The following is a 23,690-nucleotide window of genomic DNA, read 5'->3' as shown; positions in this document are numbered from 1 at the left end:
TTGACATTGCATATACACGCGTCATGCATGAGGCTTTCAATAATTAAATTTTTTTTTTGAGAAAGAAAGACGTTTGATTTATTTTTTGCTGCTGCAACAAAACTTACTTACTAAGTTAGGCCCTCAGACCTTCTAAGTCCGTTGGGAACATCTTAAAGGGCATAGGGCCTCTACTACGCCTACGCGCCATTGTGTGCGGTTTCTGGCGATGTGTTTCAGTTCCCTTTAACTCTAGCCTAGTGAAGCTGATTCCTTCTCGAGTGTCCTGCGCCATGTGCTTCTCGGTCTTCCAGCCCTTCTTCCTTCTTGTGTGAGCGGGATTTCACTGCATTGCTTGGCCTGCGAACGCAGCTTTTGTTTTGCTGATACAGCAGGGGACGTCTTGCTCGGTTCCGCCTTCGATGAAGACGATATTTCTAAGGTATTAAAGGATCTCCACTTTTTCTACCGGTTGCGAGGAAATATTCATTTAAGAGGATGGTCGGGTTCCGAGGTTGATCATTTTTGTTTTCCTGGAATATACTTTCAGCCCTACGACTTCTGCTTCTTTCTCTACACTTGTTGTCATTTGGTGGAGATCAATGATTCTATGATAGAGTAAGCAAACATCCTCCGCGTAATCCAAGTGCCTTAAATAGGATGTCAAAGTCCATTAGATCCCTCCGCTACCTGACGGCACTGAGCGCAATACATCACTTATCACCAACAAAAACAATATTGGCGACAGAATACAGCCTTGTAGTCCAGGCTTCTTTTATAAGCGGATAACGTTGGCGCTGCTTGTAAAAGTTCTGCGGGATTTGTTGTTCTTAAATGCTTTCAGTGCGACGATGATTCTGGGATATATTTTGTTCGGACGGTTCAGAAGGCATCGGCTGCACGTTTTTTTCAAGCACTGGTTAGCTTTTTCGTTATTTTGTAAACGGTTGTACTGTCGGTGTTTATAGCATCTTCTGCTTCTTGCGCCAATGCGTTGATGTTGCTACGCTTGTCACGGAGTGGCGGCGCACACTGCAGTGAACCTCTCCCTTTTCATGTGGTATGAGGACTGCAACTCAGTTATTCGTGCCCTTAACTGTTTGCGTTCTATGATCCTTGCCCAAGATTCTTCTGAAAGCCAGGTTGTGTTGCTTTTTTCTTTTTGGCCGACTATTCTGTCAGAATCTTTAATGAAAACATTTTTCACAGCATTTTATTGGTGTTCGATGTCGTCATGTACTTTGCTGCTGATTGTTCTGATTTCGTGAGATAGGTAGTCCCTGAATTATTGACGGGTCGTGGGATCCTTTAGTCTGGCGATTTTGAATTTAGGGGCTCGTGTTATTCCGTTGGATCTTTGAACTTTAGCTGTACGCAATCTTAGCATAGCAATCATTAAGTGGTGGTCACGGGCAAGTCCCATATCGGCGCCTCTTTTGTTTCGTATATCCGAAGTGGTCAATTTGGTTGAAAGACGCTTGCCTGTCCGTCGACAACTAGCTAATTTCACGACAGAGTTTGTGTTCAAACACAGTGCCATCAATCAAAAGGCTATTGGCGTTACAGAAGTCAATGAACCGCTCACCATTATCAACACCCATCACATCCCTTAGCTCGTTGTTGTTACTGCCAACTTTAGCATTGAGGTCTTCCATAACCAAAATAATATCTCTTCGGGGTGTGTTGTTGTCGACGGCTCCAAGTTAACTGTAAAAGCATTCTTTCTCTTCAGCAGATGCGAGCTCCGTCGGGCGTAACAATATATAATGGTGACGGGCCGTACTCTACTCTGAAACCTAGCAACTACAACAAAAGATAGCTTAGAATTATTGGACAAACTAATGACATTTGTTTCATTATTAATTTGTTGGCAAAATTCCTCTTTCGTTGCTTCTTAATATTTGTCATAATATTTCAAAACACTTTTGTTGTATTTCTTGGTTATTCCATAAAACCGGCAGGCAACGATAGTTTTCTACAAGTTCAAGAATAAAATTTGTCATCCATCCAATCAAAAGATTTAGATTTTTCTTCAAGCATACACAGAGTGGTACTTTTTCACTATAACTTACACATGCTTGGCAAGCATTATTTGACTTGCGTATAGACCGCCCTAAAATTCTTAAGGAATTTTTTTGACAGGCCGCTTAAAGATATCATTGAAAATAAATGTCACTATTAAAATCTACCGGTTTTTTTTTCTGACAGAAATGTGTCATTATAATTGTATAAAATTGAACCACAAATCAGAACCAAAAACACTCTACATGAAGATATAATGGCTGAAACACAAACACGCTTCAGCTTCAGTCTGCGTTACGTTGGACCTGCTTCGAGATTGCTTTGAATGACACTTTTAATATGACATTTCTAAAATGGCAAATCGGTCATTAGCAGCTGTTATTTTTTCTCAAAATAAAAAAAGTATGAGTTTTGATATCGAAAAAATTAAATTTATCACGTATTTGTGTTTCTCATTTCTTTACATTGTTGTATTTGTAATGTCGACGAATAGATGTGAATTTTAATTAGGCTTGTTTACACGCATACAGAGAATTAAATACTGAGTTTTTACGGAAAATATCATAATTTTAAGAAAAATCTTACGCATAATTTATGAATCATCTGTTCGCTTTAGTTTTAGGAAAACCAAGCTACGGAAGATTTATACCTTTTTAAGTGTGTTTTTTAAAGGAAATTAGCTCTTCAGAAAAATGAACTTCCTTCAGCAAAAAATGGTTCTAAAATGAATTTGAATTTTTTTAAATTCATAAATGTTCGGGATTGATTTCAATCACGGCTATAACTAGCCCCTAAAAATTCAAGCTTAAAATTTAAGAAAAACTTCATAATCTTCAGAATGAAAAAGTCATAAACTATATTTTCACATTTTCAATGAGAACTCATTTAGTTCAAATAGTTTCTAAAAATCGTGACACTTCTCACTTTTACCTGAATATGCGAATGAAAACTTACCTAAAAAGTAAAAATGGGATTTTCTTTTCACTTTTTAAGAAAAATGTCAAATAAATTTTCCAACTACTAAATATCTAGGTACTCAACATCAACATGCCATTCCATGCTATATGACTTCGTGACGCGACAATAATAATAATAAAATAATAAACTTGCAGCAATCGCAATTACTATCAAATAAAAATATCTCAAAAAGTAATCACAACAATAATAATCTTGATTTTCAATTAGTTAACCGAAAATGGAAGCAAGCAAACAAAATCGTGTACTCATAGTTTTTGTTTGTGCTACTGTTAGCAACATCCTAAATAAAATCATACTGGAAGTCGAAGTGTTATAGGTTTCCATTTAGCCATCCATATCTATGTAATAGGTGCATTGTGCAGTACAGGTTATGATATGAGTTTCCCAGAAAAATGTAATCATTAATCATTGTACGCGCTCTCAACGCTTAAATCTGTCTTCATATATCATTTATCGCAGGCATGTTGTAGTTGTATACCATTTGTGGCGCTATAAGATGGAATTCTGTTCAATCTAATTTCAAAATGAAAGTGTCTTGGCCTGGCCTGGTCTGGTCTGGCACACGAAAATTTCTCTCCAAAAGCATTTAAAGATCAAATAAACAACGAAAATAAAAACATTTCCTTTGGTTTAATATTGATTTCTTCAAATAAAATCAATCATTTTATTATTTTGATGGCAAGGTGGGGATAATTTATTAGCGGGACAAATTAATACTCATTTATCGTGATGCACTTTCTTCTGTTTTAACAACGGTTTTTTGTTATCAAAAATTCTGAAATTAAGTAGGCTCAAATATCCCTCCCCAAAATTGACCAAGAGTCCAAACCAGATTTGTACAAGGTAAGATGCTGATTTTTAGATTCAAATTAAATTCGTAGCATTCTTTTATACACGGTTATGTAGAGGTCAGGTATTTTGATAATTATCGACATATGTACATAGTTTTGTTCCTAATAATACCCGTGTTTTTTTGGGATTCTATAAATAGCATAGTAGAAAATTCCCAAGTAATCAGATTTTGTATTTAAAAATTTGTACAAGAAGACCTGTCAGAATGATAATAAAAAAAAACACAAACACAAGAAAGTTTTGTGAAAATCAAAGGCTAAAATTAACTTCACCAAAAAAAACTAACAAAATGGACAATTTTCGAGAAGAAATGGTAAGAAAACATCTGGAAATTGAGATCCTATAAAAAAAGTTCACTTAACAATTGCATCTTTGACATACAATAAAAGCTTCAAGAAGGAGGTTTGTTCGTAGACTACTACATTAACATGTGGTCTTAAAGTGAGCTTGAAGCTCTCCTCAAATCTTTATATACCTGAATGGAGTTGAAATGAGCTTGATTTGACTCGATACCGGTCGGGGATCGGAGTCCAGTCAACATTTGTGAAGAAAACCCTGTGTCTAGGAGTTGGTTTCACAGATGTCTGTTTATTTGCATGTTTGTGTACAAAAAATATAGTTTTGTTTTAATCAAATTAAAAAAAAATTGCACATTGAGTAGGTGGCATATTCTTATATGGAGCTGAACTATTCAGTTCTTCATTGTTTAACACGAATCAAACTATCTCACTTGCACTTCATCATCGAAACACCATTTGCATTTTAGAAAGTGCTGTCAAATTTAATCATTTTTAAATCTTCTTATGCGGTGGAAACACCAAAAAGATTTATTAAATCTAAACTGAGATAAACCTTTGGTGGATACATAGCAAAACTTAATTATCTTTTCTATTGTTTTCTCTTGCAAAATAAGTCCTGTTAGTTCATTTTCATTAACAAAACTAAATAATATCAACAGTAACAGATTGGTTTTGTCCCCAATGGAAAACACATGATTTCCAACGCACAACTACTGAACGAACACAGCCATCGAGATACAAATGTAATATCAATCGTACTAACATTTCAGAACAAAATAACATAAAATTCATTTGAGACTCGTATAAATGTCAAAAACCTGCCCGTAGTAAGATTCTACTTTAACTTTTAACGGTAGTATTCATACACGGGTAGTGAAATTGCATTTTTCTGATGGGTTTGTATGACCTTAATTTAAACCACGTTAGGTTTTTGAGACATTACTCTTAAAAATTCGATTACTCATGAAGTTGTTTTTTGTTTTAATATAATTCTTTATAGTTTTCTCAATCCAAGGCTTCAATGTTTTGTTGAAATCGTTATAGTAATTCATAAAATAAAAAAAAATGTTGTTGGAATTCACTTCACACAAACATAATTCTTAAACAAACGCTGAAGTATTTAAGTATGCTAACATAGTTTTAACGTAAAAAAAATTAAAACGGTTTAAAAGTAATGTTTGTTTTTGTTAAGTATATGTCCCCTAAACAAGGGTTAGGTTAGGTTAGGTTATAGTGGCTGTCCAAGATGGAAACGGACACACTTAGGCCAGTTTAATGGCCCATTGTGATACCACATGAATCTTGAGGCTCCTCCTAAGCTCAACCAGCTTGAGTCCCTTACGAAACGTAAGAGGCTGATTATACCGATATGATTTAGATCGTTTAGATCGTTAAAGAAGAATACTCCTAGGTAATTCTTGCGTTTTCGAGCTAGAGCAGGGCATGTGCAGAGAAGATGAAGAACCGTTTCTTCCTCTTCCTCGTCCATACAGCTTCTGCAAAAGTCATTTGAGGATACGCCTAGTCTCGTGGCGTGCTTTCCTATTAGACAGTGTCCGGTTATGACAACTATTAAAAATAAATAAATTGGGTGGCGCAACAGTCCATGAAGAACCAGGGCCTAGTGACTTACAACTCTCAACCATTCCTGTGTGCGAGTAATGTTGTCAGGAATGGAGGGGACCTACAGTTTATATGCCGATTCCGAACGGCTAATTCGAGAAAGCACTTTTTCATGACAAGAGTTACTCTCGGAGAATTTGTCAATTCCTCGCAAGAGGCAGTACCCGTGAAAAGACTTTAGATGGCATAGGCAGGGATCGAACCCAAGACCTCTGGCATGACAGTCCAACGCACTAACCATCATGCCACGGGTACTACTATGACAACTATTATCGAGCTTATATGCGATCTGCTTAGAGGGAGCAAGCACCTTGAACGTTTTAAATCCAGTGTTGGCCAGATGTTTTTTGTGGCTTGACACGTGGTGATGTTGTTCCACTTGGTGCCTGCCCTTCTCGCAGCGTTTGCATTAGCAACAGTTTTCAAGTAGCGATTGGTATGCCAGTACTTGCCAAACGTGGTAGGATGGGCTGTAGTGTACCGTTCCTGGCGAGTTCATCTGCCTTACAGTTACCTGGAATGTCTCTATCGCCCGGCACCCAGCAAAGGTGAATATTAAACTGTTGCGCCATCTCCATTAGAGATTATCGACAGTTATGGACTGTTATAGAGTTTGTAGAGACTATTCGATGGTGCGTACTAAAGTGTGTAACGCTGTTTGCACCGATTTACCTTTATAGCAGGCATGTTGAGACGAAGACAGAAGTCTTGTATAGATACGTGCCCTTAAATGGATATTAATCAATCTTTAGAAGGTCTTAAGAAGGAATGAAGATGGACTTAAAGGTCGTAGATTTTTAGGATTGACATGGACCAGGTAAAGACAGCTGGTAAAAATTGCCTCAAGGATTGGTGCAATTATATCAGAAGTCTTTTGTAATTCGGCTGGTATTATTCCATCTGGTCCTGCAGTTTTAAATGGTTTGAAGCTGTTGAAAGCCCATTGTAGCTTATCCTTTGTGATCAGACCTTGTGGATATGTTATATTTGAATTTGAACGTATATAACTGTTGCAAGTTTCGGTAAGAGAACTGCCAGGAAAGTGAGTGTCCAATAGTAAGTTCAGCGATTCATTACTTGAATTTGTCCAGGAGCCGTCTGTATTTTTCAAGCAGCTTGGCATAGCTGGATTAGTTGAAAGAATTTTCCGTAATCTAGAGGCTTTAGAAGTTTCTTCTATCATGGCACAGAAGGACCGCCAAGAAGATCGCTTGGATTTCCTTAGTGCCTTCTTGTAGATTCTTAGGGATTCTTTGTAGGAGTCCCAATCAGAGGCTAGTCTTGCAGCTTTGGCCCGGTTGAAAAGTTTCCTGCATTCCTTCCTGAGCGAGTCAAGCTCTGAGGCCCATTATTGTGGTTTCCTCTTTCCTCTTATGTGTACAAGTGGACAAGCAATTTCTAGCGATCTGTTCATAGCTGAGGTAAGGTGATTGACTTTGTTGTCAAGTTTATTAGCGTTAGAGGAAGGACTATATAGTCCAGGTTCTATAGTAAACTCTGTAATGAGTTCCTGTATGAAGCCCAGTCAGTTTTCCGATAGTTTCGAAAAGTCAATGGACTCGGGTTATCATCCACATTTATATTGAACTGGATATATCTATGATCAGAGAACGAGTGTTCTTTGGAAAAAGAGACTCAACTCTGTCCTTGATATTCGTACTGCCCCATACAGTATGATGAGCGTTAGCATCGCTCCCAATAATTAGGCGGATCCTTTGCCTTTCCGCTTCAGCGACGACTTTCTCCAGGGTTTTTTCAGGGAGAGGGCCAACGTGGTCATGCCCAAGATACGCCGACACCAGCCAGAAACTTCCTTTGGTTGTTTCTAGCCTAGCTACGGTACAAGGGTACAATATGAAGTTTTTTATATAATAATTAATTCTAAAAAGTATTTTTTTAAAACCACGAAAGCGATAGATTCGCGTTTTTCTAAAACTTCATATAGATTTCTCTGACAAGTAGCTTAGGTAAATTTAATTTTTTTGATGTTTTGATTTTATGTCTTGATCATTTTAAAAATCAGAAGGTCACATAAATCACAGGGTTAATAAACTCGACACCTATCAAACAGTGTTTCAGGGACCAGTTTTATCTATCATTGAAATCATTCCGAGGAGAGCGGGTCGAAAGGCTGTATTTTAAAACCCTGTATGGTTAAAATTCTGTATCATAGTGTATATTCATAATACTGTATGGTTAAAATACTATATCTCAAAATACTGTGTTGCCAAAATACTGTATCTCAAAATTCTTCTCCTTAAAATGCTGTATGAGCAAAATATTATCTAAAAACACTGTATTTTTGTAAAATTCCGCTCTTAAGCTTTCATTATAGAGAACAACAAAAGCAGAACTCGATTTCCGCATGTTCATCATATAATTTATTGAAACTCCAAACAAGTAAAAAAAACAGAATACATTAATAAATCATATCATAAATAATAAATAAAATAATTTATTGCTATATATAGCTGCTTTTCCATTTTGCAGTTTCAAAAGTTTAGGTCTGTCAAACTAAGTTCTTAAACCAATTTTTTTTTTCAGTTGAAAGTCTGAAATTATGAAAACGGATCACTTAACTAGGGCACAGCGCATAAAGATTGTTAAAACTTACTAAAATGGTGATTCTGCTTTAAGAGGAGATTATGGTTATTGTGAAGAAATTTGAAGAGATTAGATTGGTTACAGATATTGTTAGACACAAGTCATCATCGTTTCGCTCGTATCACTAAAAATACCGCTTATATATGTTGTCGCTGTAAGTACAGCAGCGCTTGAACTCCCCATGGAGCATAGGGCAGCAACAAGATCCTTCCACCTATCGCGATTCACCGCAACTGACCTCAGCTATGGCCACGATTGAATACTTGAGACCGAGCCTCCTTCAAACTGATGAGTGATGACCTTCAAGTTATCTTTGGTCTTCAAACGCGTCTATTACCCTGGGGATTCCATTGGACGGATTGTTTTGCTATATTGTCGTCAGGTTTCCTCAGTGTATGGCCTATCCAACGCCATTTCCGTTTCATGATGTCTACGTCCAATTTTTTCTGTCCAGTCCTATTCCACAGCTCAACTTTAGATATGGTTTGCCGCCACGGGATCTTCAGAATAGAGCGCAGACAACGATTAACGAAAGCTTGTGGTCTGCTCGAGATGTTGGCAGAGCATTTCCATGTTTCAGAAGCATGTAACAGCACTGATTTGACGTTGGATAACTTGTGTGCTTTGGCCCGAGGTCATTACTTTGGTCTAATTTGTGTTAATACTTAAGCCAGCCACCTCTCCATTCAATTAGAGCGTATGGCACATCTGATTTAAGACATATATCGTCAGCTTAATCTATGTGGCTAAGCTTGTCAAACAGACTCCATTGGATACCGTGCCTTTCATTTGTACCCACACTGTGGCAGTCATCACATCGCCAGCAAGAATTGGTAACAAGACATCTCCTTGCCTTATTCCTTGACGCACATAGAAGGTGGACGCCGATTTTTCGAACAAAATTTTCTTCAGCGACGAAGCACATTTCTCACTAGGTATCGGTGGGTATGTTAATAAACAAAATTATCGTATTTGGGGTTCTGAAAATCATTCATCCACAAAAAGTCACTGTTTGGTGCGCTCTTTGGTCCGGAGGATCTTACATTTTCGAAAACCACGATGGAACGACTTTTTAAGCATGATATTGAAGAATATGACTTGGAGAATATGTGGTTTCAATAAGACGGTGCAACATGCCACAAAACTATGGTTTTATTGTCAGAGATATTTCTTCGCCGTAATTTCTCGTCGTGGCGATATCAACTGTGCCACCAGGATCATGCGATTTGACACTGCTGGACTTTTTTGTGAAACAACGCGAAATACCACGTTTATGCGGATAAACTATTAAGTCTTGAGCACTTAAAAAGTAACATTTGTCAAGTTATGGATGAGATATCACACAATATGTATGCGTCAAAAATGGGTCGAAAATTAAAATTGTAGTGATTCACATATAAAGTCAAAAATTAAACTTTATAATAAAAAAATATCATGAAAAAAAATATTTTATATGTGTTTTACTTACGTTTACTTTTGAAACTGCAAAATGGATAACCCTGTATATTGCAAAATATGAAAATAACTTTGAAAACGGAAGTTTTTAAAATTTGAGCAGAAAGTTATGATGAAAGGTCGGATTCAACATTGACAGTAAAAATTAACTCCAAAAAGTATTTTTGAAACAACGAAAGTGATAAATTTAAGATTTTCCAAAAATTAATTTTTACAAAGTAGTTTAGGTAAAGATTTTAAAAAGGTAGCTTTTTAATGACAAAAATTTGCCATTATAGCAATAAACGGCCTATTACAAAATTCCAATGATTGTTTTTAATAATAAAAACCAATGATAGCTGTAATTGCCCTCCCGGGAATTCTAATTCTTTAGCAATGGGCAGGTTCAAACAATATAAGAGACTTGAAAGTTACGCGAATTAGGCCAAAAATTGCTTTCCCAATTAAGACAAATTAATTGGAAAATAGATTGGAAAGTTATTAAAAAAAGTCTCCCTAACAATCTAGTCAAGTCTGCTTATTTCAAAATGAAAATCAATTGTTTTTTTTTTCATTTGACTGAAAACTGAACTTTATTGCATAATTATTTTTTTCCTTGTAAAGTTGGAAAAGCAATAAGTAATATTTCTTTACAATACACAATACAAATCGTGATGGACTTGTAGCTTATCTGAGGAGTGTTTTATTGACAATCACGTCTTTGGTAGTTTTTCTACGATGGACTTGAGGAAGAAATTAGTGAAGTAAAGTTCTGAGTTTTACATTTATGACACTTGAAAAACTATTTAGCTCCCTTGATCAAAATGTGCGTTCAAACAATGGAGTGGACTACAAATAAAGTCACTTATGTTGTTCGAACCTGCCCAATGATAAGAGTGTCAGCGGTATGAAACATTTGTTCTATCAAGCGTATTATATATGCTAAGAGTGTCTTAGTATGCTTCGAGAGAAAAATTCTTCGTGTGATTTTGGTCCAGTCTGCATAGATAGAGAATGGAGGCAAAGATATACATAACGACGAACTGTACGGACTGTACAGCGACACTGACCTAGTAAACAGAATTAAAATCCTACGACTTAGATGGCTGGGTCATGTAGAGCGGATATCAACGCTCGAACCCGGAAGGTCTTCGATTCCAATCCCGAGGGACGGCGGCGCAGAAGAGGAAGACCGCAACTCAGGTGGTGCATGCAGGTGGGTGAAGACGTCAAAAAACTTGGCGTGTAAAACTGGAGACAGCTAGCTAAGCTAGGGACCTAGTTGACATAACTGAACACTTAAGGTAACCTTTTTTTAGCGGATTTCACCCTTCTAGAGAGTTTTAAACGAATTTTAAGATAAGGTTAAAGAAATGGATGAATGAGTCCCAGCTGATTGTATTATGTCAAAAAATTCAATAGCTTTTATTCGGAATTTTTGTTCAATGTCAGAAATTTAAACTTTCAAGAAATATGTATATTCTTAGATCTCAGAAACGTTTGTATTTTCAGATACATATATAAACAAAATGTTTGTGTTTGCTGTCAACACTCTGGAATCAATTTTTCAAATATTTTCTTTCGGAAGAACTTAAATATTTAATTCTTTTTTATTTCCTTCATTAAATTTCTCATTTTGTTTCGTTTTTTATTCTGCGATTTGGAGTTTAAAAAATTTGATATTGGTAGTTTGAATGGTCAACAATTTCAATGATTAACTCCAATGATGAAAACGGGGCGACTTTCCATTACCGCAGCACGAATTTCCTTCTGATTTTGTTTGTACAGTTAGGTAGGGGTCTCAATAGAACATGTTTTAAATATTAGGGCGAGGAAACAACTTTAAGTCATAAAAAAAAATATTTTCTTTTTCGGACTTAACCCTACTTTTTTTGTATTGCATTTTTTGAGCCTAAAACAAGTTTTTTTTAATTGATAGCACGACGTACTAACAGCTAGGTATGACCCCCTGCTTGGGGTCACTATAGGATTTGGGGTGGGTGCGAGTTTGGGTATATGCAAAGTACTTTTCCATTTGAGCACTAAAATAAAAGAATTTACCAAGTAAAAAAAACAAGTGTGGCAACACTGAACAAAAAACAGGGAAGAAATGTCAAAATCAACCATTTTTGAGTGTTTTGTATGGAAAAAAGTGAACTTTAAAAATTAATTAAAAATAGAAATAAACGTTTCCTCGCTCTAAAATTGCTATAGTTATTATTTATTTGCACATATCTATCGAATAAAAAAAACCGCGAGTCGAAATTCGTGCTGCGGTAATGGAAAGTTGAGCCATGAAAACTATCACTGGCCCAAAAAAGCTGTCAATGCCACACAGAAATCGAAATAGTAGTGTTTACAATTTATAAAACAATTCAATAATTTATAACATCCCCGTCTCTCTATTGTGAACAAAGCCCAAGTATTCGACATTTGCCAGCAATTGACAGCAGCTGACAGAAAGAAAAAGAGGAAACGTCAATCTCAAGTCTGTTTTGGAATTTTTATTTTTCAACCCCACAGCCACACAAAACAGATCAACGTCGATTTTTTGTTGTTTGCTTGCGTTCGTTCTAGCTTAGCTCTCTTTCACTGTTGTGTTTCTGTTTATTAAAAGAAACAAGGCAAATCACAAAAGGTTCTTTTTTTTCTCACCCCCAAAAGTCTATATTCGAAAAGAATAAATATCCTCTAAAGTTTTCCAATTTCCATTAACATAGTTCCGTGATATCAGAACACAAAGAAAAGTCTAACATTTTCATCAGAAAAACATAAAATTTGCTAATTAATTTCAATTAGCTGGTGAAAGAGAAATAAAATCAGAAAAACTTCGACTAGCTTCCAGGTCATCCAGCAATCCAGCAATAAGCGAAAAAAAAATCAGCAATCGACTAGGACAAGCAGACTGTTTGAAATTTATGAAAACAACAGCAGTAGTGATAGCATTTCCAGCGGCAATATGACGAACATGCGACCACCCAATAAAACCATCCTCCTGAAGGTTGTGATCCTAGGCGATGGAGGTGTAGGCAAAAGCTGTCTCATGAACCGATTCGTATCCAATCGCTATGAGGAAAATAATTTTCACACCATTGGCGTTGAGTTCATGAACAAAGACATCGAAGTCGATGGCGAGAAATACACTTTGCAGGTTAGTCAAACAAACAATGATACAGTCACACAAAGTGTTCAGCTGACCTTTTCTGTGTTCATCAATCAATTGGGAGCAATTAGTTCGAGATGGCGGGGGTGAATTTTAATATTTGTTGTTCTTGTAAAATTCTAGATCTGGGACACTGCTGGGCAAGAGCGATTTAGGGCTCTACGAACACCATTCTATCGAGGATCGGATGTTTGTTTATTGTGCTATGCTGTCAACGACCGCGACAGCTTTAAGGGGCTTAAGTTGTGGCGAGATGAATTCCTGCGTTATGCTGATGTCAATGCGGACCAGTTTCCCTTTATTGTTGTGGGAAATAAGGTAAATCTTTTATTCAACTACGTGTGCAATAGCAATACAGAGAACGTAGGTAGGTTGTACTATCAAAAATGACGTCACTGTAGCTATTTACGCAGCAGCGATCAATAGTTTAGTTTAGATTACCAATACAAATTTGTATCGTGGCCTCAAACGTGGTCTGTCGTTATCGGTGTCGGTGTGGCGAGGAGATAAAAGACAGTTTGCAGTTTTTATGAAAATTGATAAGTTTTAAACTTCAAAAGCAATGAACTAATGAGTGCATAGGTACTCGATGGTCAATCAAATTAAACATTTACCTCTAAGTTTTTCTCATATTGGGATCTTAGAATTTGAAATTTGAATTTATAATATCGGAAATTAAGAACCTAGTGTAGAGTTGGGATGATTATAAGAAAATTCAATTAAAATTACTTGTATATAAAATCTCCATACAATTTTTCAATTGCTTTAAAATGTAATTGAAGAATTTAGATTATTAAACTTGATGAAAAACACGTCCTTTGTGTTTAAGATATTCAAGGATAATAATATAGAAGTTAGAAATTAAAAACAAAATAATTCAAGGTACATACATAGCAAACTATTATAAACGAAAAAAAAAAACAAGTATATTTAATTTTCAATTTCAACGTCGCCACTAAAATTCTATATATTAACAAAGTCCCATTAATGAATTTAATATTTTAATTGTAACTACAGGGAAAGGTTTTGTTAAAATGTAAGCAATCATTTTATCTGAAGAAATAGTTTTAAGGATGATTTTATTTTTAACTATAGTGTCGCTATATGTTTACATATATCTTTTTCTTCGATTTGTTTATTAAAAATTTCTTGTTCCAATCCTTTGATGCATAGAGCTTCATAGACTTGATTTCTGCTAAGCAGGTAAACAGTGCAGTTGTTATTTCCTTTTTTGATCCCCAGAAAATAGCGCCATTTTAAAAATATATATCGCAATAGCCTTTTACTTTCGAATCTTCAAATTCATTATTCTTGTAAGTTAATTTTAAGTCCATTGTCCACTTCAAGTATCTCAGAATTCTTTTTGCCGCTAACCAGTATTCATGCCAAGGATTGTTGTAAAATATGCTCAAATTATTCACTGCATAGCTTTTATCTGGCAGCGTTAACTGAGATGCAAATAATAAACTCCCAATAAGCTCTTGATAGGGAAATTTTGTCATCTAAAATTTATCTTTCGACGGACTCTTTTGACAATTAAACATTCACATCCATTGAAAAAGAAACTGGATTACAATTTGTCATACCAAATTAATCTAACAATTTTCAAATATATTGTTTCCGATTTATTGAAATCAAAAACCCCAAAAATGATTTTGCTTCTCCAAGTTCCTTCATTTTAAAAATTTTCTTAAGATGATTTATCAAAGAATTTCGTATATTTTCGTTTGTCCAAAAAATTAACAAATCATCTACATATACCGTTAAAATAAGCATTTTTGTTGGATCATTATTTAAAATGTATATACATTGGTCTGTTTTCAATATATTTCATCGTTAAGATCGCCTATAAAAACGCTGTGGTGGAATCGAAATTGTCGATATGCATTTTAAATTTCAAAGCTTGAGCTAAAAGATATCTCAACGAACTATATCGCATCACAGATGAATATGTTTCTTGACAGTCTACCGTTTCATTGCGCACAACCCATGGCAACTAATCTTGCCTTATATCTTAATATATTCCCTTTTTCATTGCGTTTAATAGTACAAATCCAATTAGTAGTTAAAGTTTCCTTACCTTTAGGTAAATGAACGATCTTCCATGTATTGTTCTCAATTAATGATTTATGTTCCTCTTCATTAGCTTCCATCCATTTTTCTCTGTTAAGACTGGAAATTGCTTTATCGTAATTTGTACGTAGGTTTTCAACATTCTGATTTGCTAAAAATGGTACATAATCCGTCATACCACCTGATATACGAATTCTAGTTGATCGTTTAAGAATTTGATTTTCTTTTTCGTTGTTATCCGATTCAATTTTTGATAGTTCATCTTCTTCTTTCAAGTTTGGAATAACAGGATTTCTTAGCACACATATCTTCACTAAATCCCGATTATATGACTCATTATTCTCTTTTCTTTATTAATTGAAAAATACATTTGATCTTCTAGAAATATTAATTTTCGTCTGATGACTATTTTTCTTATAAATGGATATGTCTGTAAGCTTTGGTATTTTCACAGTATCCTTACATCATACATTTTCCTGACTCAAATCCCACTTCTCACGCTTTTCTTTTGGTACTAAAGCCATTGCTACACATGCAAATACCCTTAAATATTTCAAATTCTGTTTAATTCCGGTCCATATCACTTCTGGTAAACTATTTTTTAAATGCTTTAAAGGTGTTTTGTTCAAGAGGTACGCAGATTAGTTGCCTCTGCCCAGTATATTTTTTTTAAATTTGCATATGTTATTAAAGATCGTGCCTTTTTAACAAGATTCATTCATCCGTTCAGCCTTACCATTTTGCTGTGGTGCTGAAGTTTGATGAATTATACCACTTTGTACGCATATCCCTTTTATTTCCTTGATTTCTTGAAAATATTTGAAACTTCAGATTTATGCTTCATCATATAAACAAAAAATCATCCAAAAACAAAACAAAATAAAGCGCACCTTCCATTGATTTTTGTTCCATTGGACCACAAACGTCTGTATGAACTAATTCTAGTATTTCAGCTGTAACACTCTTAGATTTTGTAAAGGGTAATTTTGCTTGTTTTCCTTGTATGCACGAAACGCATTTCTTATCTTTTGATGTTCTGATAATTTCTACTTCATACGAATTTTTTAAAGCAAGATTTTCGATATTAGCATTCGTTGTATGTCCTAAACGTTTATGCCAAATTTCTTTCGAATTAACGTGAAAACCTTTGTAATTATTTTCAACATTCAATTTAAACATATTATTTATTGCAATTTCTTCTGCAATTATCATTCGATTTTGATATATGTATTTCACATTTATATTTGAAGAGTTTAAAGGTTAACCCTTTGAGTGATTCGAAAAGATCGCATTGGTCCTTTTTCGGAACATAAAATTTAATGTTCAAACTTCGATCCGAAAATCTGGTTAAATAAACTTATTGTTTACCTTTAAATAGAATGTTGAGTTGTAACTTCAATGATCGTAGTATTTTGGTTTGATTTGATAAAAATTTCTTATAATAAATTCTGTTCGTTTGTCCGACTTATTTTTAAATTACAATTAAGTCTACATTTTTGTTTGACAGAAAATCGTTTCTTTATTTTTCATGATGACACATACAGTATTAGTACAAAAAATAGCACCACTGGTGCAGGTTTAATTTGTACCTCTTTATGTGAGTGAATAGAAAAATATTTTCGGTGAAGTGTTTAAATTTGTTCATGTTTAATTGGTTTCTTCATTTAAAACATACAATTTACAGTTTTTCAAAGACAATGGGCCGTGAAAAGCATTAACCAAAAAGCCTGAATTTATTAAAAATATGATCTCGGAAGGTAAAAGTTATGCAAAAGTTCGACATGTTATTGATTGTTTCAACAAAGATTCGAAATTTATTAACATACACACTAAAACTGAAAGTCGTAGATGAAAACCAGTTATGACGAAATCTCTCATTAGTCGCTTTCTCCGATGAAGCCATACCAATCCCTTTAAGCCTGCCACTGAACCCAAGAAAGAGCTGAATATTTCAAATTACGTGGAAATCGATCTCCACCGATTGAGGGAACAAAACTTATCAGTAACATAAAAGTAACGCTTTTAACTCCAAAACATGCTAAAAAGTGTTTAGTATTTGCAAGGCAGCAGAGAAATGGAGCAAAGTTCTAAGGATCTCGTTCCTATGTTAGAATACCTCTGAAAGCGGTATATAAGCCAAAATACACTACTAAAGTAGTTAAAGGTTGGCAAGAGATTCATATTACAAAAAAATTTAGGTCTCGTAGTTGTGCTATTTTTACATTATTTTGAATTCACTTTCATCACTATGTACTGTGTATTGGTAAACTATGTAATATTTTTGTTTGGCCTTGGTTAAGTTAGGTTAAAGTGGCTGCGGATTCAGAATCCACACACTTAGGCCAAAAGAAAAGGCCATTGTGATACCACATGAATCTAGAGAATTACTTCCTACTAGACGAACCATTGTTAGCTTTTTATAAAACGAAGAAGATATTTGATATCGTCTTTAAAGCTAGTTCACTGGATTATCAAAGGAGTAGTCTCCCAGATGAAGATAGCGTCTTAGTGAAAGAGCAGGGCAAGTGCAAAGAAGGTGAGAGATTGTTTCCTCTTCTTCTTCGTCCATACAGCTCCTGCAGAAGTAATTTGAGCATACACTAAGTCGTATTTCTGCCTATAAGACAGTGTCCCGTAAGGACACCTACTAGGAAGCTAATATGAAGTCTACTTTAAGATAACAAATAAAGCGCTTTAGGTCCAATAAAAGCCATATCAGTTTTGTTGCTGCACATGTTGGTAAATTGTGCCACCTAGAATTTGCTATCGCAAAACTGTTTCTTTTAAAATGAGTTTACATGTATAGCTATCGGTATACCTATCTCCTCTTTCAGGTGAAATAGGAATGACGGTTCCATTTTTAGCGAGTTCATCGGCTATACAATTTCCCGCGATGTCTCTGTGGCCCGACACCCAACATAGGTGAATGTTAAATTGCTGCGCCATCTCCATAAGAGAATATCGACAGTCGAGGGCTGTTTGAGATTTGATTGAGACACCGTCAAGATATTTAATAGCCGCCTGACTCTCAGAGAAGATACGGATATCAGAAGTTGATAGCACGTTTTCTCTTAGCCAAGCTTGGAAAACGCTACAATGATTAGGGAGACGGAATGAGATGCTTAGATTAAGCTTTTCTGAGTACACACCACTACCAACTCCCTCATTTGTCTTGGATCCATCTGTATAAAAATGAATACTTTTGTTATCCAGGAGTTTCCAGGACAGATAGGGTATCCGGATACCTTTTTGCTAGTGTTCTACGTGTAAAATAATAGCTGATCAAAAACAGCTGAGATGTTAAAAAAGAAATCCAAAGGTATCCAAGAATTTCTGGGGTATGTAGGTATCTGACAGAACAGCTGATTCAACACATGGTTGAATTTCAAGAAACTTGAAAATTAATTTCAGCTTTTTGTATTTGTTGGTAAACAAAACAAAATGTTAGTTGAAGTTGTATTTGAGGATGTTGAACATACCACTTGGATAATTTCGATGAATGCAAAATAAGCAGAACTCTTAGCTAAATTGAACCTGTCTCCAGCTGATAAGAAACTTTCTTGCTTACTCAAGATCCAAACAAAAAACAACATTTTTTTCTGCAAGTTAAAAGTTCTTTTATTTTGCTGCACTTTGTGCAAGAGATCCTAATAATTTGAAATCGTTAACAAGCAATTCATTATAGATATCAAGACTAGTTTGTTCACATTTTATTGGCTATTCTAGTTAATGGTGCCCCTTGAATGGTTTTTAAATAAGCGTTGGATAACCAAACGGATATATCATGCAACAAAAGTTCTTGCGTTGGGCACACCATTAAGCTAAAATTTTATCTACTGTGAACAAACCAAATCAAAATCTTACCGCAAAGCAACTTCTGCTCATTCGGAAATGATATCTAGGTATTGTCACTTCATAATAGTTCTCGTTTCTGTTAGGATAGTTTTCTGTTAAACATAAATCGCTTAAAAGCGGAGATTTCGCAAGTAAATTATTAATCATATAGAATTCCAATTGAGCTAACAGGAAATTTTATATAGATTACAGATTAAGGTTATGTCTTATTTATCAAATTGTTACGCACCTATCAATTCATCATCGTACGACAAACCAGTTGAATCAACATCAACACCCGTATTTATAAAAAAAATTAGTTATTTCAGCTCCCGTGTTTAGGAAAACTAAACCATGGAATAAGAATTTCTCGAACTCCAACTAAAGGCAGTTGCATACAGTTCCATTTGAGTCTGGAATATTTGTATTTCGTTGTGTAGTTTTCCTAAACACGGTATCTGAAATAATTCATTTTAACAATGGTTGGTAAATGTTTTATCTTAGTTGTTTTTATTTTGTACAGCTATCCCACTCGTTCAATAAGGTATCTAAAAATCCACCTACCCAAGATACCCTATCCGACACTAGATTGACCGCAGCCAATTAGGTTGCCTTAATCGAAGGGACTTTGAGAAGTTTCAAACGACATAAGGGAATTGAATGTTAGACAAGTTCTAGTTTTGTCAAAATGACAGTTAACCATATTTTTTCATTAAACTAAAAGCTGAACTGTATTACTCTATAATTTTTTTATTTTCTGCACAACTTCATTTACTGCATTGTCTGAACTTGCCCATTTCTTGGCATTTGCCCAGTCAGATACTAGAAACTTGCCTTAACTTCAAGTCCATTATGTCGTCTGAACTTGCCTTCAATAAAACTTAAAAATCACAACTCAAAATGAAACAAAATTATTTCCACAGAAAATGTTACCACTTAAACGTTAGAATTCAAATTAGAACACGTTTTTGATATTTTTTGCACAACTGTTACAACAAGAACCGCATCACAACTAAAAATAGTTAATTTCTGTCAAAGCACATTGGATTTTAAGTTTACATCTAAAATCGACAATTTATATCAGGCATAATTTGAAAAAATGTGTTTTTGATTTATGAAACTTTTGAAATACAGATATGGACATTAAAATAGACACAGAGACAGTTGCTAAGAGTAAAACCAAATTAAAACAACATAATGCATCTGAAGTAGTTTCTACCTTTATCAAAAAAAAAAGAAGTTAGATACTCTTATGCAAAATAACATGGGTTTAATTTTTTTTAGTTTATTGATTTTTTGAAGATGAACCGTTCCTTAGTTAAGACTGTGTTTTTGGTGGACATTAAAATAGAAACACATACAGATCTAAATATTTAACTATTTAAAAAATATTAGTTTTTACAATTTTTGTTTACTTTTATAAAACAATAAGTTCATAAGGAAGTAAATTTAAATAATAATATTACAATAAATTCTAAGAAAACATGGTTCGCGGTAAGCATTGTTCCCTAGAAGATAAAGCTGTCATTTTAGTATAACGATATGAGGGAAAATCTTTGTGGAAAATTCATAGATAATGAGCAGATCTTCCAAGTTGTTTGCAAAAGCAATTTGACTACTGAGAGCCAAAAAACAGCTTGGAAAACCAACCAAAACAACCCCAAAAGAAGACTGAAAGATAATTTGCGCCTAAAAAAAGATCCTTACAAATCTTCAAGGGAAAAAAAGCAAACTACAGCTTCAAATAACTTCCAGCACTGTTGGTAGAAGACTTGTTAAAGCTAATTTGCTTAGAAGGATCGCAAGAATGTTCTAATGAAAACAAATGTTTTGTGGATGGACGAAACAAAGATAAATTTGTTCGGAAGTGATGACAGACAAACCGTTTGAAAGAACTAAATCCCAAAAACATCTAGAAAACGGTCAAGAGTTTTGGCGGCAGTTCTATACTTTGGGTATGGCGTTTGAGCAATACATTTGATTGAAGGCAAAATGCATCAAAATTTAAAGGTGAATATCATGAAGGATTCGATGCTGCCTTATGCGACGAGAACATGCCTCTCAAATATGTTCTACAGCAGGACAACGACCCTAAGCACACAACCGAATCTGCTAGAAAGTATTTTAAAAAACAAAAAATCAGCGTATTGGAATGGCCTTCCCAATCGCCTGACTTAAATCCCATAGAACATTTTGGGTGTGATTTTAAATGCGCGGTTGGGAAATATTTAACAAAAAATAAAGCTGAACTGTGAAGGATGGTTCAACAGGAATGGTACAATATTTCAATTGACAGTTGCCGCCGATTATTTGACTCAATGATTAGCAGATGGATTGGACTGTCATGCAAGGGGTCTTGGGTTCAATCCCTGCCTGTGCCACCTTAATTTAAAAAAAATAATTTTCGCGGGTAATGCCTCTTGCGAGGAATTGACAAATCCTTCAAGAGTAATTCTTGTCATGAAAAAGTGCTTTCTCAAACTAGCCGTTCGGATTCGTCCTAAAATTGTAGGTCCCTTCCATTCCTGACAACAGCACTCGCACACAGGAATGGTTGAGAGTTGTAAGGCACCCCATTTGATTAGCAGATGTCACACTGTAATTAAAGCTAAGGGCCAAACTACCAGATATAAAAAATAATAATTTTAATATCCAGAATAGCTTTGCATTTAATTTAATTTGTTCACGAAATGTGTTCCTTTTTTACATTTATGAATTTAAAATATTTTAAGATATAATTTTCGTATAAATAATGGGTAATTTTAGTTTGAAAAAAAAATAAGAAAATGAAAACCAAACTTGAAAAAAAAAAATCTTCTTAAATCAATAAAAAATTGAATTTTTAAAACTCTGTTTGGTGTTTCTATTTTAATGTCCATATCTGTATATGTGCGAAAAATGTAATTAAATATTATTTTCGTCAGTAACATTTCATAATATTCTAAATAATTTCCTGAAATGTCAAGTTCTTTTATGTGTATTGCTTCAAATTAATAAAAAAAAATCAACTATCTTGACTATGAATTTAAAAGTGCTCTCCCTCAAGAACATGAATAAACCCACTTCAGTTTTCAATTGCATGTAGCTAATTAGTAAGTTATTTTTTTCAATTATAATTATACTGATAATTAAAAGGTTTTTCAATTACATTTTAATTCGATTGTAATGGAAAAAGGGCAATTACTCAATACTTGTAATTTTAATGAAAAGTTATCATTTCTTTCGAGTAATTTTATTTTCGAAGACTGAAAAAATTCCCTAAGGAAATTATATCCACAAGTTATCATCAGCTAATATTGGGTTTTGCTTTTTAAATACGCGACAAAAATATGGTTTAAGCGGGTGTCTCTTTATAGAACATTTTTAGGCTTGTTTTTATCTTTTAAATGAAAATTCTAATTCTTGGTTTTTGTTTTAGAACGATATGGAAGAACAAAGTCGACAAGTAACTGCTGAAGAAGTTGAAGAATGGTGTAATGAATATAAAATTGCCAGCCTTATTGAAACATCATCGAAAACAGCAACAAATGTAACTGAAGCATTTACATTGGCCGTTAGACATTGGCAAAAATTAGAAAAAGCAACAGAACGTGAAATGCGTCAGAATGGCGATACAATTGACTTAACCAGAGCTATAAGATTACCAACAAGTCGATTTTGTTGTAGTTCAGCTGTATTAGGTGATGCTGAAAAAAATACATCATCATCATCAAATAGAAATTCACCTAGAACAAGGCAAAGAAATTAATACATAAAAACAAAATTTATATTATTAAATAATAGACACACAAAAACAAAAAGAAAAACTAATGAAAGAATATTTTATATAACAAAAAAAATAATTATTTAAAATTCTTTATAAATACAACGATATGAGTGGATTGAAGGATTTATAAGAAATAAATTCAGTTAAGTTAAGAATAACTGAAAGTACTCATTGATGATATGATGTGACATTAAAAAAAAAACTTAACAAACAAAAATGTTGGAATTTGAAAACCAAAAAATATTTGTATTTTTTTATAAACTACTTTACCCTATTTCTACAACCCTCACTATTAAATTATATACCATACTACTATCACCACTACCACCGTTTACAAAACTCTTTCATAATCAATTACAATAAACAAATGCTTTGCTTAAGCAACTTTTGATTTTGATTAAATTTTTGTAGATCAATAATCAAAAAGTGGACGGTCACTGAGCTCAACAAATTGAGGCTAAAAAAGTAGAGCTTCTTTTTTAAGTGATAAGGGGTTTTATTGATGGAGGATTTTCTTTCTTTGATATGAATCAATTATTGTTTACAAGAATTTTTAAAGCTAGAAAATATTCACACATATTCACGTGTTCAGTGAATGTTCTCCAAAAGTCTTATTGTAAATCAATTTTTATAGATTAAAGCATTTAACAAAAAAAGTTAGCTTCAAGAGCAGAAGTTCTACGGTCCATCACTCTTAAAACTTTTAAAATCTTTCTTTTTTTCGTTTTAACATTGTTTAAACTGTCTCACCCCAAAGATCTATTCTGAGATTTTCAAATAATTACAGTATTGAATCCAAAATCCAAAGAATTTTTGTGTTTGTTATTTGTGCCTTCTTTTGTTAAAAACAAAAATAATATTATTAATCTAAACTTGGTAATAAAACCAAACAAAGAAAAACTGAATTTTGTTGCTTAGCAAATAAAATACAAAAACTAAAAACTACACAAAACAAAGCACTAACAAAAATAAAGCACAATGAAAATATAAATGTTATAATAAAAAATAAAAACAAATAGTTGCTTTTTATTGTAAATTAAACAATTAAACAAAAAAAACGTAG

The 23,690-nt window shown here is 34.1% G+C and overlaps 1 protein-coding gene across 1 annotated transcript; it reads left to right on the top strand.

Annotated features, from left to right (window-relative positions):
- The first annotated feature begins 12,311 nt into the window (after positions 1-12,311).
- On the top strand, positions 12,312-23,619 carry LOC129940173 (ras-related protein Rab-9B). The gene is made up of 3 exons (XM_056048428.1): positions 12,312-12,942; positions 13,078-13,272; positions 22,280-23,619. Exons 1-3 carry the CDS (start codon positions 12,751-12,753, stop codon positions 22,607-22,609), a joined length of 717 nt encoding a protein of 238 aa, XP_055904403.1. The 5' UTR covers positions 12,312-12,750; the 3' UTR covers positions 22,610-23,619.
- The last annotated feature ends 71 nt before the right edge of the window (positions 23,620-23,690 follow it).

The sequence above is a fragment of the Eupeodes corollae genome, chromosome 1, assembly GCF_945859685.1.
Source record: "Eupeodes corollae chromosome 1, idEupCoro1.1, whole genome shotgun sequence".
NCBI lineage: Eukaryota > Metazoa > Arthropoda > Insecta > Diptera > Syrphidae > Eupeodes > Eupeodes corollae.
The sequence above is the reverse complement of the archived record's forward strand: the minus strand, read 5'-3'. Positions and strand labels throughout refer to the sequence as shown.

Excerpts from the sequence above, each read along its gene's own strand:
- LOC129940173 (XM_056048428.1), top strand. The coding sequence starts at position 12,751 with ATGACGAACATGCGACCACCCAATAAAACCATCCTCCTGAAGGTTGTG. Across the intron at positions 12,943-13,077 it reads GCGAGAAATACACTTTGCAG|ATCTGGGACACTGCTGGGCA; the intron begins GTTAGTCAAACA and ends GTAAAATTCTAG. Across the intron at positions 13,273-22,279 it reads TTATTGTTGTGGGAAATAAG|AACGATATGGAAGAACAAAG; the intron begins GTAAATCTTTTA and ends TTTTTGTTTTAG.